The sequence below is a fragment of the Peromyscus eremicus genome, chromosome X (genome assembly GCF_949786415.1).
Source record: "Peromyscus eremicus chromosome X, PerEre_H2_v1, whole genome shotgun sequence".
NCBI classification, from domain to species: Eukaryota; Metazoa; Chordata; class Mammalia; order Rodentia; family Cricetidae; genus Peromyscus; species Peromyscus eremicus.
Genome location: NC_081439.1, coordinates 10280866 through 10296918, shown reverse-complemented (window position 1 = coordinate 10296918; position 16053 = coordinate 10280866). Strand labels below are relative to the sequence as shown.

Here is a 16053-nt window from a genome sequence, read left to right as displayed (position 1 = left end):
GTGAGCCCCTCTGTGGGTGCTGGGAATTGAACTCAGGACCTCTGGAAGAGCAACCTATGCTCTTAACCGCTGAGCCATCTCTCCATCCCCGACTTATAAAATTTTATTGAACTAAATTAGAAGCCTGAATAAATGGAGAAATACTTTGTTTATAGGTTAGAAAATGTTGTGTTTTTAAGATGAATAATACCAATCAAATTCCACTAAGATATTTTGTATAAATGGACATGAGAATTCTGAAATTCATATGAATATGCTAGGAGCCCAGAAAAAAAATTTAATAACAAAGTTGGATGATTTACACTACTAGATTTTAAGTAACTTCAACTATGAATAACTATAAGTATAGGTAATACATGGAATTGAATTGAAAGTCTAAAATTCAACTACTTCATTTACAGTCACAAATGCATATAGTCATATAGTCTCTTGTGATTGGGGAAAAGTAATCTCAATGAATTATACTGGGACAATTGGATATCTGTATGCCAAAAAACATGCACAAAGGCTCTTATTTGCATCACATATATCATGCACAAAATTTACAAATCAATTCAAAATTAGCCATCCAAATGTAAGAACTAATGCTGTACAATTCTCAAAGGAAACCTAGGAGAAAATCTTCACCACAGCAGAGCTCTTAAACAGAGCTCCATAATTATAACACATAATACAGCTAAGAAAAACTGAATTTCATCAAGATTAAAAGTATTTGTATTCCTATAAACACTGTTACAAAAATGGAAACAGACCTCAATACTTATGAATCATATATTTGGGAAGAACTTCTGTCTTGAGCATATGTATGGGCACCCTACATTCAATAATAAAATAAATATTCATCTTCATGTGTAAAAGACTTTAAGGCTGAGTGGTTGGCACTATGGATTCATTATATTAATCTTTCTACTTTTCTGAATGCATGAACACGCTTCTGAACACATCCCATCTCATCTGATGCCTGAAAGTTTTCATAATAGTCTACTTTTAAAAGAAAGTCAAGAAATGCGATGACTAGCAGTTTGTGTTGTAACCGCTTTGCAGTCGCACACTCAGAAGTAGGAAATGTAAGAAATACAGAAAAGGTACTAGTTGATGCAACAGTAAGGATGCTTTTGCCGTACTTTAAAGAAATGTCTAGTTTGAAAGTATCCAAGATGATAAATAAATAAATAAATAATAATCCACACCCAGAAACATTAAAGTCAAAGACTATCAAATATAAGAGAAAAGTCTTAAAACTTATAGAAATAAATCTTATTTTATACAAATAAACAAGAATCAAATTAGTATCAGTTTTCTATGGTAATACTGAGTACAAGATGAAAACAATAATATTTTCAAAGTATTGAAGGAAAATTATTTTAAACCCAAAACTTTTAAAAAGCCCATTTAAAGATAACAGGGCCTTCAAGACATACCAAACAAATGGCTACATAGAAGGCAGTTTAGGTTCAAATATAATTACGAAAAGAAAGAAATCTTAGAACTGCTTCAGAAGATTTTAAAAGCAAATGTCATTATATAAATTGGTAAAGTTATATGAATAAAGCTAAGATCAAAGAAGCAGAAAATAAAGGATACATATTATGCAAGTCTTTAAATTCTGTTAAAAATACCAATCAAGGTCACTGCTCCTATAGCAGTTATATTAAGCATCAAAAACAAAAAGGTGTAAGTTAAAAATCATTCATGAATTTTTATGGTAAAAATACAATGCTAAAAATTATTCAGATAGGAAATAAATCATAACAGAGAGGGGGTGGAGAGAGACTAGAGAGAGAGAAAGTGTGTGTGTGGAGGTGCAAGTCTTAACTAAAAATAACAAGTGTATTGTCCAAAGTGGATTGCCTTAGAGACTAGGGAGGTGGGAATTAAACCCAGGTCTGTAAGATTCCAAATTTCGTACTCTTTCCATCAAGCAAGTATTGCCAGGAAAGAGACCCTACAATGCCCAGACCCTGTCTACTCCTTTGATTTCATAATTAAGATTAACAGGAAGTGTGAAAAACCTAAACCTAAAAGAGTTTCCTTCTCTGTTTTTCTTTCATTTTCCATGTGTTAGTGAAATTAATCTTTTTTCATGTAAAAGAAATCCTCCTGGGGTAGAAATAAACTGTATCATTAGTGTTTACATCCTTTCCTAGAACTCCCTAGAAGAGGCTGAAGATGGTGCTGATGACTTAGTGTCCTCTGGGTTTTCTGCAAACCCCCACAGTCTGGCAACTGGTCTGTCAACGGTAAGCATTCTCCCGGGAACTTTCTTTCTCTTGCTTATTCCCTGTGCGTTTTCAAGAGACAGGAAGTTGTGCTCATATGTCCCAAGCTGTTGTAAGTTCCTACTTGCCCTATGCCATACACCACCTTGCACTCTATTTTAATTCCTGAAGCCTTCCTTCTTCTGCCGTGACCCTCAGGCAGCTTTTGAACTCTCTTCATTCCCCTTTTATAAAGAACTGGATAAGAGGAATTTGAAGAGTCACAGCACAAAGAATTAAATGGTAAAGGAGATAGAAAGGCTAATTGCCATGATATGACCATTGACAGTTGCATGAGTCATTTGGTACTCCTAGAAACATACACAATTGCTTCATAAACACCTGTCGAAATTCTTAAATTTCTTTATTTTCTAACTTAGGCCAAGTCATCTCAAGTCTATAAATTATTCTAGTTCCCTGTTGATAAGTTTCTCCCTAATGGCTCTCCACACTACTGCAAGCCATTTTTCTACAAAACATCCCTACTTTGATTTCTTTCCTGTTTAAAAGAACTGTCCAGAGCTTCCCACCATCTTCAGGGAAAATTCTGCTCTGGCCTTGATTTGAAGCTCCCCCTTGAGGGCAAGCCTTTAGCAACCAACATGCCTGTATCTACCTGTGTACCTGTGCTTTCTTTGCTTCTCTGATTTCTATGCTCTAATACCCTTTTTCTTTTGGTCATTGGATGGCATCCTTAAAGAACTCCCAAGCAGGATCTGATAGGAAGAGGAGCTACCTAAATGTGCCTGATGCTGATTCAGACACCGTGAGTCTTCACCCTTGCTGTTCCCCTCTTCTGAACCATACTTCATAAGCTCCATGGTTTGGGCCATGTGGTTGAATGAGCAGTTCCACCTGTTTTCTGGCTGATATACAGATGGGATTTATGAGCTGACACATCTCAAGTATTCCAGTTCATTAAATGTTAAATCTGAGTACCAGTCAAAAGACATGTCCCAAAATGGTTTATTGATAACATGAGCATCTCCATTTTAAGTCACAGCTATGTCTTGATAAAGAAAAGTGGTTTATTAGTAGTAAAATTGTCATAACTACTTTAAATCCCCCTAAGTCTCAGTTTTGTGACTTCTTAAATTTTCTTCTACTCATAGGGATCCCTCATCCCTCTCTGATCATATAGTTACAGAGGCTTGTGTTGAAAATATGGGTCAGTTATACAAGGGGGCAGTGAGTTGTGGTCCATAGGACTTTTGACTAGAAACCCAGAACTTTCCTCTATGACTTAGTATTACTAACAAATTTGTGAAGTAGAGTTTCTTCATGTGTAATATGGTTGAGGGTAATTCATGAAGCTCTTAAGATTTTAACCATTGTCCATGGACCAACACTATGGTATAGTCATGGACCCCAAATTTTCTCAATTTATACAGCCCCTAGAATCTCAGTAATTCTCTAATATAACTCCTATGTGAAAAATAAGCACTGGTTTCCCAAAAACTTAATAAGCACTTACATCCTCTGAACTTAGTAGCTATTTGGAAAAAGAATAATTCAGGTAAATTTTTTATTCTGTTCTTGAGTTGTTCCATGACTTACTAATAGGATGTGTGTACTTGCTGAGTACTACGTAGTTTGTCAGATTGTAGAATCTCACCAGATATCACATGTTAACGTAACATTCCCCATTAATGTTTCTGCTTTTTTGGCTTGAGAAAAGTTCATTTTGTTTGAGAAACACAATACCCCTCTGCCTTCATCCCCTGAGTTCTGAGATGATGGATATGTACCACCACACCTCCATTCTATATAGATTTTAATGAAAATTTTTTAGATTGAAGAAATTGTCAGAAGCTCATCATATCACAAATAGTAATTCACTGGAAAAAGTATGGTATTAAAAATGACACTACAGGCTGCTAGTTAGTGCTTTGCCAACCTTGTATGCTGTCTGATGGATACTGCTGTAGCTGTGTTTCCCTTTCAAATATATTTTGGTACTCCCATGAGTTTACAGTGGTACCCTGGGGTACAAGCACACATTATTTGGATCCATAAGACCTAGCTGTCTGTAGAAAAACTAAAATGTCAGACTATCCCAGACTTAATCTTCATTCTAAAATGATCCCTGGTAGATTTATTATGTAGTTAACATTTAAAAATTCTGTTGCATTACTTTAAGAATAGGAGCAACAAATTCTGTTACTTGTTGGCTCTCTTTAAGAAATAGCTTGTATGCAATTTTAGAATTCTTGGTTCATTCTTGCCTTTGACTTTGTTTTAAAAGCGATTATGAGCTAAGTCAGATACATCCTGTTCCTTGAAAAAAAATACATCTTGTTTGAAACATAATAGCCTTTGTAAAACAATAGCAATAAGATCCAATCATGGACAAGTAGACAGACACATAGTAAGATAAGTAGAAATATAGATACATAGATACACTCATGTATCCACATATGATATACAACAGATAGATGATCCATAGATAGTTTTCAAGTCTATGTATCTATCTATATGAATGAATGACAGTTCTAAGCGCTTTGTACTACTGTAGTCTTTGCTTCTCAGTGGTGAATGAGAGGTAATGAAACTACTGTATCATTCATGAATGTCACTGGTCTTTTGTGTCCATCATGTTACTAAGATACAAAGTCTTTTTTTTTCTAGCACTGAATAATAATGCTACATTGATTTAAAATATGTATCTTATGTTATAAATGTCTTGACAAAATTTTTATTAATCCTTATAGAATTTTTTTATATTTTTGATTAAATGAGGTACTTAATTTTTTGGTGCTGTATTTTGGTCATTTACTATTCCACGGAATTTCAAAGCCATGGGTCTTGGACTACCTATGTAGCCACACAGCTACTAATTTGGGGAACTGACACCCTCATGAGTATAGGATGTCCTGCCATACCTTTGTTAAGGCTGCAGCTGTAGCTCCCTGAGAACTGATGGCATATACCCTGTGAGTGTAGAGAAAGACATTTTAAGATTTTTGTTAACTCATAATATGGAGTGAACTTTTCTTTCTCCTGATCGTTATATTCAAGATATTTGAATAGATTGCATTTGAGTCTAGCAGCAAATAGCAGACAGTGACAGGGATGGAAAAGCAAGATTACATTAGAAATCCCCGCATAACTCTGTATTCATTAGAAGGCATGAGTGAAGGATTTCAGCTAAGCCAGAGGAGATGGTTCCTCTCTCAGCAAGCTTCCTGCCTCCCTTACCAATGGAGCTAAGCAGGGGGTTCTTCTCAGGTTAGAATTTTATGCACCGCCAGCAAAACAAGCAAAGCTAGTGACTTGCTGCCTCCCCCCTTTGACTCCCCTGCTAGTGACATAGAGCATCAATTGGAATTGACTAAAGAGGGTGGGTTTTGTGAATAGAGCCACAGAAGAGCTCTGGGTGACTTCTTCCATCTCGTTTATTCCAGACCAGCCTTAACAGCATGATGAGTGTTTACAGTGAGACAGGAGACTATGGCAATGTGAAGGTCACTGGTGAAATTCTTCTCCACATCAGCTACTGCTACAAAACTGGTAGCCTCTACATTGTTGTCAAGAACTGCAGAAACCTGGCCATAGGAGATGAAAAGAAACAGAGGACAGATGCGTAAGGACATAGGATGTTCCACAACTGTCTCCAGCACTGCCTTCTCTGTCTTCCTTTTTCCATGGCATGCACATTTCCTCTTCAGAAGAGATTAAAAATTTCCTTCAGTTAGGGACCTTCTCAGAGCCCAGAGGTGGTGGCGCACACCCTTAATCCCAGCACTCTGAAGGCAGAGTTCTACAGGCAGATCTCTGTGAGTTCGAGGCCAGCCTGGTCTACAGAGCGAGTTCCAGGACAGCCAGGGCTGTTACACAGAGAAACCCTGTCTTGAACCCCCCCAAACAAACAAACAAGCAAAAACCTTCTTAGAAAGCTCCTTGCAGCCTGGCATGGTTGGTGGCGCACCCCTTTAATCCCAGCACTCAGACTCGGGAGGCAGAAACAGGTGGATTTCTGTGAGTTTGAGGCCAGCCTGGTCTACAAAGAGAGTTCCAGGGCAGCCAGGGATACACAGAGAAACCCTGTCTCAAAAAACAAAATGAAAGAAAAGAAAAGAAAAAAGAAAGCTACATGTAACTTCCTTCCTATACTGTACTTGTAAATATTCTCTGGAGTTTGAGTATAAATATTGTTTCCTTGTTTTCCTGATTTGAAAGAAGCCATTATATGATTCAGGACTGACTTTTAGCTTGCACAGAGGCCACTTGTGGAGGAAGAAAAACTGACATATTGGCATACACCACCATTTCTAAGTGTATTGTGTTGATTATTTAAAATATATTTCATACAATATATTGTGATTATATTCTTTCCCCTCCTAACCCTCCCAGATTCCCCCTACCGACTTTATGTTCTTTCTCTCTCTTAGAACAAAAGTGTGTGTGTGTGCACACACTCACACACACACACATCAAAACAAAACAAAAACATGAAGTTCAATTTGTGTTGGTCAACTACTCCTGAGCATGAAGCCTGCCTTGAAGTATATTTAACTATACCCAGTGTCACTCCATTGAAGAAAGCCACTTTCTCTCTCCCAGCAGCTATCAATCATAAATTGCTTCTCAGGGAGAGGTGTAACTTTTTACTCATTTCATAGTCTCTTGATTTCAAATGGGTAAATGACAAATACAATTATTTTGGCCAGCATGGAAAGGAACCATCTAAAGCCCCAATAGATGTGCTTCAGAACTCTGGTATAATATATTTCAATTTTGTGCATACCCCTGTCTTCTCTGATGTCCCTGTCCCAAGAAACTTCTAAGATAGTCAAGTGACTGGGTTGAATTTCTGTCAGATTGTCATTTTCCATTTCTTCCTTTTCACTGTTTTCTTTCATTCACTCATTGCAGTTGGTCCCATGCCCTGACATCAGAAGATAGGACAAGTAATGGAGAGACACATATCCCAGAACGGGTTATGAGATCATTGAGTTAGCAGATTCCATTTGTGTAGTAGTACAAAATGGCAGTTCCTCATGTATGTTTCATGAGTTAGATATTGTTGCTATCCCACTTTCTACACTTGAGGAAACAGACATAGAAAAGGTCAAAGCCCAAGGCTATCAAAAACAGTGATACATGGGTGGTCCCAAACAACTTCCTTGATGCCAGAGCCTGTTCTCTAGCAATATACAGCACTGCTTCTTTCTTATAGAAAGCCCATCATTATATTTATGATACCCTATTACACAGACTGAAGTCTCTTCATTCCCATCTCTTATCCACTTACTCCATTCCCTTTACTCACTGAAGTCCTAGAATATTTCTAGCAAAGTATATGTTTGCAAATAATGATTTTTATCCCTTGTTATTCACAGTTATGTCAAGTCATACCTTCTTCCAGACAAGTCCCGAAACAATAAGCGCAAGACCAAAATCAGGACAGGTACCAATCCAGAATTCAACGAAACACTAAAGGTAAATAAATACTATCACAGGGACTCGCATCATACTAACTAGAACCTCTTTGATTTAGAATTAACAACAGGCCAGAAGGTTGTATCAGGGATATTGTTAAGAGTTCAAGGCTAGCCTGAGATAGCATAAGGACATTCAAGCAAGTCTGGCCTACAGAATATGACTAGCCACTGTATCAAAAATACAAAAATACTAAACAGAAAGGAAGAAATAACTAAATGGAACATTTTTTCATTTCAAAGTTTATGTGTGTTTTGGAAAGCTAGAATATGAATGCTATTAGCTTTCCTGGAAATTTCTGGAAAAGAAAAAAGCAAACTATCCTTGCTCTGGTCACTCTCCACTGTTGCTAGGATTGTACCTTAAGTCAACATGAGCCAGGGAAATTACAAATTACATCTAGGCTGGTATATCTTGTCACAAAAATAAGTTGCACCTTTGAGAAATCTGCTTTCTTGGACATTGTCTTAAATGGAGTTTGTCATTAACTCAGTAAATCATTTTGTACATGTTTATTGCTTTGCTAACAAGGGCTATGTGCTGTTTCTTATTAGGATCTCTGAGTTTTGCTAAGTATAGGTGTGTTGTTAATGAACACTAGCAACGCAAGGTCAGGTTTGAGAAGTCTCAGAAAATGCCTAGATAAAACATGAACCAGACCTTAGGTTCTAAAGTCTAAAGAAATTTCTATTTCTAATGGGTAGCCATAAACAATCCATTCTCTCACTCTGGATCCATGTGGCCTGGTAAGAAATACAAAGGAAGGATAAAATATATTAATAATCATAGGAAAATGCTTGGACTTGTACCCAGAGTAATGGGTTCAGAGTCTATCACATTGGGTGGTAGTAATAGAAGAAAGCCATGAGTCTACATGCATTATTAGAGGCGTGTGTGGAAGCAGGGGCCAATATTAAGGCAGGGCAAATGGAAAATGAACAAATACAGGCTGAGTGTGAATCCAGTGGCCATAATAGGATAGCAAAGATGAGCCCAAACAGAACAGATAAACACAGTGACAGATAAATTAAGGGAGTAGAGAGCCAAAGTTAACCGTGATGGTAACAGCTGGGACAGGGATACATACAAAGCCAAGCTTGGAAATCAGTCAGTCTGAAGTGTGACCCAGATGGATATACAGAACAATGGAAGATTAGAAGAGCTGTGGTCAGGTGGTCGTGGTTAACATTCTGCTGGAAAAGAAAAGGCAAGCCCCATAATATTTATTTTCTGCTCAATTTATGTATAGCTTTTAACTTCTACTGGGCCTTATGAAGTTTAGGCTACAAATTTCTCAAGTCAATACTTTTCTGGATTTGAGGATTTTTATTATGAATAAGTAAGTTGGAGTATTGTTATATTAAACCTAGAGCTACAAACTAAAAACAAACAGGTTAAAAAAACAAAAGAAAACTAGTTAAAATTGGAAAGAGGCTTCTTCATCACGTAATACTTTCAATATTGTTCCTGAAATGTATTGACCCCTATAATAATTTGTTTATATATGTATTTCTTAACTAGCTATAACCTAAAATGTGTTTTAATGCATATCTTCAATTGTAGCAGAAATAAAAGTGTTTTTTTCATATTGCTGATGCCTATGATCTGAAAATTGGTGAAGCAAATTCATCCTGCTCTACATTTAGATAGAACCCTCCCTGAGAAGTATGATTATTTACATCTCATTTTTAGTATACCATCAGCCACACCCAGCTGGAAACAAGGACTCTGCAGCTCTCAGTCTGGCACTATGATCGCTTTGGACGCAACAGTTTCCTTGGAGAGGTGGAGATTGCTTTCGACTCATGGAACTTTGAAAATCCATGTGATGAGTGGTTTGTGCTTCAGCCCAAGGTAGGAAATACTTTGAGATTAGTCTACCAGCTACACAATTAGACAAACCTGAGCAAAATTGATGTTTCAGGCCTGAAGATGCTGAAGGCTTCTAAATTTCAAGTAATAATTTGCAAAGATTATTATAATCTTTAATAGATATTATAAATCCATTATTTTAAAAGCTCTTCATAGATACATGTATAATATAAGAAACCATGCAATCATACATGAGTAACTTTTATTACTGAAACTCATTTATCATTTGAAGATCTCCATGGATTACTAAAAAAACCCACAGTATATGATCCCATTATAACAAGAAAGTCTTTGTTTTTATGCCATCAAAAACAAATCCATAGAGCATGACCAATCTCAAAACATTATTTCTCTTTCCCATTCTCTACAATTCACAGCATAAGCAGGAATGGTCTCTTTGGCTCACACAAGAAAGTGACCATGAGCCAAAATATTTTTACTTTAGAGGTTCTAGCATGTTCAACCCTAGAACAGCAATGCCTTGGATTCATTATAGCCAACTAAATTTTCTTGACATTTACCATCAGTTTTTAAGTAAGAAGGAGAATGAAAAGGTTACATTCATGCTGCCAGAGATTATTCTTTATATGTAGTGCAAAAGACCATTTGGCAAAGATAGTGAACTGGATTATCATTGGTTCCCTCATGGCCTCAAAATGTCTATGTGACCTTGGCCAAGTTCCTTTCTAACCCTTGGTACTCTAATTTGTAACATAACCATCACTGTAGTAGCTGTTGTTGCAACTCCAAGACCTGGGGGATCTGAAGTGCTTGTCCCTCTTAGAGGACTGGTATTATGTTTGAATAAGCATTTTCTGTAAGACTGTCAGCACTGTGTTAAGCACATTGTAAGCTGTCTATAAAAGCTTCTTACCTAGACCATAGAGTCTCGGCTTTCTACTCTTCTTTGGCTTCAATTTCAGGGTTCACATGTTGTTGACCTCCCTTCCTAGCTCCACACATCCTAAACCTGTACATTATTATCTGTAAGTGCATGATTATTCCATACTCTGCACTATACTATTCAGAAAAGGAGAATGGTTTTCCAATAGTCAAAGCAATGCCTTTGGCCTGCCTGGTTCTCTTTTAACTCTAATTATACTATCCTTCCCATCATGAGCTAATAACTCACCAATGGGGTAAGATGCATTGGTTGGAATAAAAACATTTAAAACATAGTCTGGTCATAATAGTAGGATTTCCACAAAAGAAATCAGACCCAATAGATAGAACTAATGGGAAAGTAAACAATCCTAGAGAGAAAAACCAAGTGATGATTGCCATAGCCCTATTAGTGGCAGCAGTGCTGGTACTTAATAGTCATAACCCCATGAGGTAAGTAATATTCTCCCCATATTATAGATGAAGAAGCTGAGACTTAGAAATTATATTCGCAGCTGGGTGGTGGTGGTGCACGCCTTTAATCCCAGCACTCAGAAGGCAGAGGCAGGCGAATCTCTGTGAGTTCAAGGCCAGCCTGGGCTACCAAGTAAGTTCCAGGAAAGGTGCAAAGCTACACAGAGAAACCCTGTCTCGAAAAACCACAAAAAAAAAAAGAAGTTAAATTCAACTTTCTGGTGGAGTTATCAAACAACTGGCCTTAATGTTAGTGTAAATAATTCATAAAAATTTTAGGGGATATATTTGGCATGTATGAAATAAAGTTTTCAAATTCTTAAGCATAATAGTAAGCATGTGGCTGACATGAATGTTTGAGAGAGGGAATTATAGTTTTACCAGCAAGAAAATTCATGATATCATTAACTTTTCCTGATATCATATATAAAAAATATTTGGTCATTCAGGATTAGACATTTGTAACTGAATGACAAGCCTTACCATAAAAGTGTTTAGCAGACTTAGCAGTTTTCTGTATTTTGCATTGTTTTTGTATAGTATTGTTATCAGTTGTCTGGCTAAGGTCTTTTTGCTCTGCCTGGATAGATATAAATAGGAATAAGATATTAAAGCACTGTTTTGGATAGCTGTTGTGTCACCTGGTGCTTAATAGAAGCAAACAGCAACAGGATGTGACAGTGACACACACTTTAATCCCAGCACTCAGGAGGCAGAGCCAGGCAGATCTCTGTGAGTTCGAGGCTAGCCTGGTCTACAGAGCAAGATCCAGAATAGGCACTAAAACTACACAGAGAAAACCTGTCTCGAAAAAAACAAAACAAAACAAAAAACCCAACCAATTTCTTACTGTTCACAATTGTGTTGTATACTAATTGATATCTGAGAAGCTTAGGTCCTCAAGACAATTCTATGGAACCCTTCTAGTGAATAGCATCAACAGTTTCCTTTCTCCTATCCTTTTAAAACTGCAGCTCTCCACATTTTCTGCTTCTTTCATTACTCATGGTCTTGCATTTGTACTTTCAAACTGTTCAACTACTTTTATTGTTGTTTTCACTGCTCAGGATGCATCTATTAACACACTTTCATTGTTGTTGCTGCTGTCATCACTTTTAAACAAGTCACATAAGCCCTTCTTTCCAAATGTAGGACTGTGTTTGGACCAATCACAGCATTTTCAATTTTATCACCAACAGAAGTAAGATTTTATGCAAATTAAGGTTTGTATTTGGATCAATCACGGCACAAACTTTTATACATGTCACAATAACCTTCTATGCAAATGAAGCATTGTGTTTGGACCAATCATGAAGTGGTAAGTTTTTTTACCAGTTAAAAACCTCTCATGCAAATGAAGGCTTATTTTTGAACCAATTACAGCCATCAATTTTATACATGTAACAAAAAAACCTCTATGCAAAATCAGGGTTGTGTTTGGGCCAATCACAACATTTTCCCCTTTTATCACGGACAGAAGTGATCATATTATGCAAATGAAGAGTTGTATTGGAACAATCACAGCATTTTCCATAATATCATGGACAGAAATGACCATGTTATGTAAATGAGGGGTATGTTTGTATCAATCACAGCACTTATATTTATACCAATCACAAAATGGCTCATACACAAAAGAGGATTATGTGTGGATCAATCACAGCACTCACATTTACACCTATCACAAAAGGCCTCATATACAAATTAAGGCTTCTGTTTGGACCAAACATAGCATTCACAATTACACTGAACAATCACAAAAGGCCTCATATGCAAATGAAGGGTGTGTTTGGACCAATCACAGCACTAACATTTATACCAACCAGTTACAAAACGCCTCATATGCAAATGAAGGGTGTGTTTGGATCAATCACAACATTTTCCATTTTACCATGGACAGAAATAACATTATTATGTAAATGAGGACTTGTGTTTGGACCAATCACAGCACTTATATTTATACCAACCAATCACAAGCATCATATGCAAATGAATGATGTGTTTGGCAAATCACAGCACTCACACTTATACCAGCCAATCACAAAAGGCCTCATATGCAAATGTAGGATGTGTTTGGACCAATCACAGCATTTTCCATTTTATCGTGGTCAGAAATAACATTATTATGTAAATGAGCACTTGTCTTTGGACCAATCACAGCACTTACATCTAAACCAACCGATCATAAGAGGTGTCATATGCAAAGGAAAGATGTGTTTCGACCAATCACAACATTCACATTTGCACCAACCAACCACAAAAAAGGCCTCATATGGAAATGAAGTCTGTGTTTGAACCAATCACAGTACTCACATTTGTACCAACCAATCACAAAAGGCTTCATATGCAAATGAAGGCTGTATTTGGACAAATCGCAGCACTCTCATTTTTACCAACCAATCACAAAAGGCCTCATATGCAAATGAAAAGTATGTTTGCACCAACCACAGCACTCACATTTGTACCAACCAATCAAAAAAGGCCTCTTGTGCAAATGAAGGCTTGTGTTTGGACTAATCACAGCATTCTCATTTATACCAACCAATCACAAAAGGCCTCATATGCAAATGAAAGGTATGTTTGCACCAACCACAGCACTCACATTTATACCAACAAATCAAAAAGGGCATCTTATGCAAATTAAGGCTTGTGTTTGGACCAATCACAGCACTCACTTTACACCAACAAAACACAAAAGGCTTCATATGCAAATGAAAGTTGTGTTTGGACCAACCAGAGCACTTTCCATTTTACCATGGACAGAAATAACATTATTATGTAAATGAGGACATGTATTTGGACCAATCACAGCACTTATATTTACACCAACCAATCACAAGACGCATCCTATGTAAAGGAAGGATGGGTCTCGACCAATCACAAAACTAACATTTACACCAACCAATCACAAAAGGCCTCATATACAAATGAAGGGTGTGTTTGGACAAACACAGATACTTCCATTTTCTCATGGACAGAAATAAAATTATTATGTAAATTAGGACTTGTGTTTGGGCCAATCACAGCAGTTACATTTATACCAAACAATCATAAAAAAGGCCTCATATGCAAATGAAGGGTTGTGATTAAACAAATCACAGCACTCACATATATACTAATCAATCACAAAAGTTTTCTTATGCAAATTCAGGCTTGTGTTTGGACCAATCACAGCACTGACATTTATACCAATCCATCACAAAAGGTGTAATATGCTAATGAAGGTGTGTTTGGACCAATCACAGGTCTTACATTTAAAACAACCAACCATAAAAAAGGCCTCATATGCAAATGAAGGGTAGTGATTGAACCAATCACAGCACTCACATTTATAACAATCACAAAAGGTTTCTTATGCAAATTCAGGCTTGTGTTTGGACCAATAACAGCACTCACATTTATACTAATCCATTACAAAAGGTGTCACATGCTAATGAAGGTGTGTTTGGACCATTCACAGCACTCACATTTACACCAACCAACCATAAAAGGCCTCATATGCAAATTAATGTTGTGTTTGGACCAACCACAGCACTCACAATTACACCAACCTATCACAAAAAGCTTTATATGCAAATGAAGGCTTGTGTTTGGACCAATCACAACAGTTACATTTATTCCGAACAATCACAAGAGGGTTCATATGCTAATGAAGGTGTGTTTGGACCAATCACAGCACTCACATTTATGACAAGGAATCACAAAAGGCCTCATACGCAAATGAAGGGTCTGTGTGGACCAATCACAGCACTCATATTTATGCCAACCAATCACAGGAAGCCTCATATGCAAATGAAGGCTGTGTTTGGACCAATAACAGCACTCATATTTATACCACCCAATCACAAGCAGCTTCATATGCTAATGAAAGTGTGTTTGGACCAATCACAGCAGTCATATTAATGCAAACCAATCACAAGAGGCCTCATATGCAAATGAAAATGTGTTTGGACCGATCATAGCACTCATATTTGCACCAAACAATCACAAATGGCTTCTTATGCAAATTTAGGCTCATGTTTGGCCCAATCACAGCACTCATATTTGCACCAACCAATCATGAAAGGCTACTAATGCAAATTAAGGCTTGTGTATGGACCAATCATAGCACTTACATTTATACTACCCAATCACAAGAGGCCTCATATGCTAATGAAAGTGTGTTTGGACCAATTACAGCACTCACATTTAGGCCACCCATCACAAATGGCTTCTAATGCAAATGTAGGCTTGTGTTTGGACCAATCACAGCATTCACGTTTGCACCATCCAATCACACTGGGCCTCTCATGAAAATTAAAGCAATGTTTAGACCAATCCCAGCACTCATATTTGCACCGAACCAATCACAAAAGGGTTCTTATGCAAATTAAGGCTTGTGTTTGGACTAATCACATCACTCACATTTATTCCGAACAATCACAAGAGGGGTCATATACTAATGAAGGTGTGTTTGGACCAATCACAGCACTCACATTTATGACAAGGAATCATAAAAGGCCTCATACGCAAATGAAGGGTCTGTGTGGACCAATCACAGCAGTCATGTTTATGCTAACCAATCACAAGAGGCCTCATATGCAAATGATGACTGTGTTTTACCAATCACAGCACTCATATTTGCACCAACCAATAAGGAAAGCCCCATATGCAAATGCAGGGTATATTTACACCAATCACAGCACCCACATTTACAACCAATCAAAAGGGGCCTCATGTGCAAATGAAGGCTTGTGTTTGGACCAATCACAACAGTTACATTTATTCCGAACAATCAAGAGGGTTCATATGCTAATGAAGGTGTGTTTGGACCAATCACAGCACTCACATTTATGCCTAGGAATCACAAAAGTTCTCATATGCAAATGAAGGGTCTGTGTGGACCAATCACAGGACTCATATTCATTCCAACCAAACACAAAAGGCCTCATATGCAAATGAAGGCTGCGTTTTACCAATCAGAGCACTCATATATGTACCAACCAATCACAAAAGGCCTCATATGCAAATGAAGTGTCTGTGTGGACCAATCACAGCACTCATGTTTATGCTAACAATCACAAGAGGCCTCATATGCAAATGAAGGCTGTGTTTAACCAATCACAGCACTCATATTTGCACCAAC

General features: G+C 37.3%; 1 protein-coding gene across 4 annotated transcripts in view; it reads left to right on the top strand.

The window, feature by feature from the left end:
* Sytl5 (synaptotagmin like 5) overlaps positions 1-16053 on the top strand; it is a 342067-nt gene that overhangs the window by 172355 nt on the left and 153659 nt on the right. For 3 of the 4 annotated variants that reach the window (XM_059250097.1, XM_059250096.1, XM_059250095.1), the window contains 5 exons: positions 2148-2240; positions 2959-3024; positions 5663-5841; positions 7601-7700; positions 9393-9554. In XM_059250097.1, the coding sequence (XP_059106080.1) occupies positions 2148-2240; positions 2959-3024; positions 5663-5841; positions 7601-7700; positions 9393-9554 (600 nt within the window). The remainder of the gene's footprint in view (positions 1-2147; positions 2241-2958; positions 3025-5662; positions 5842-7600; positions 7701-9392; positions 9555-16053) is intronic. The other variant, XM_059250098.1, reaches the window with a different exon arrangement.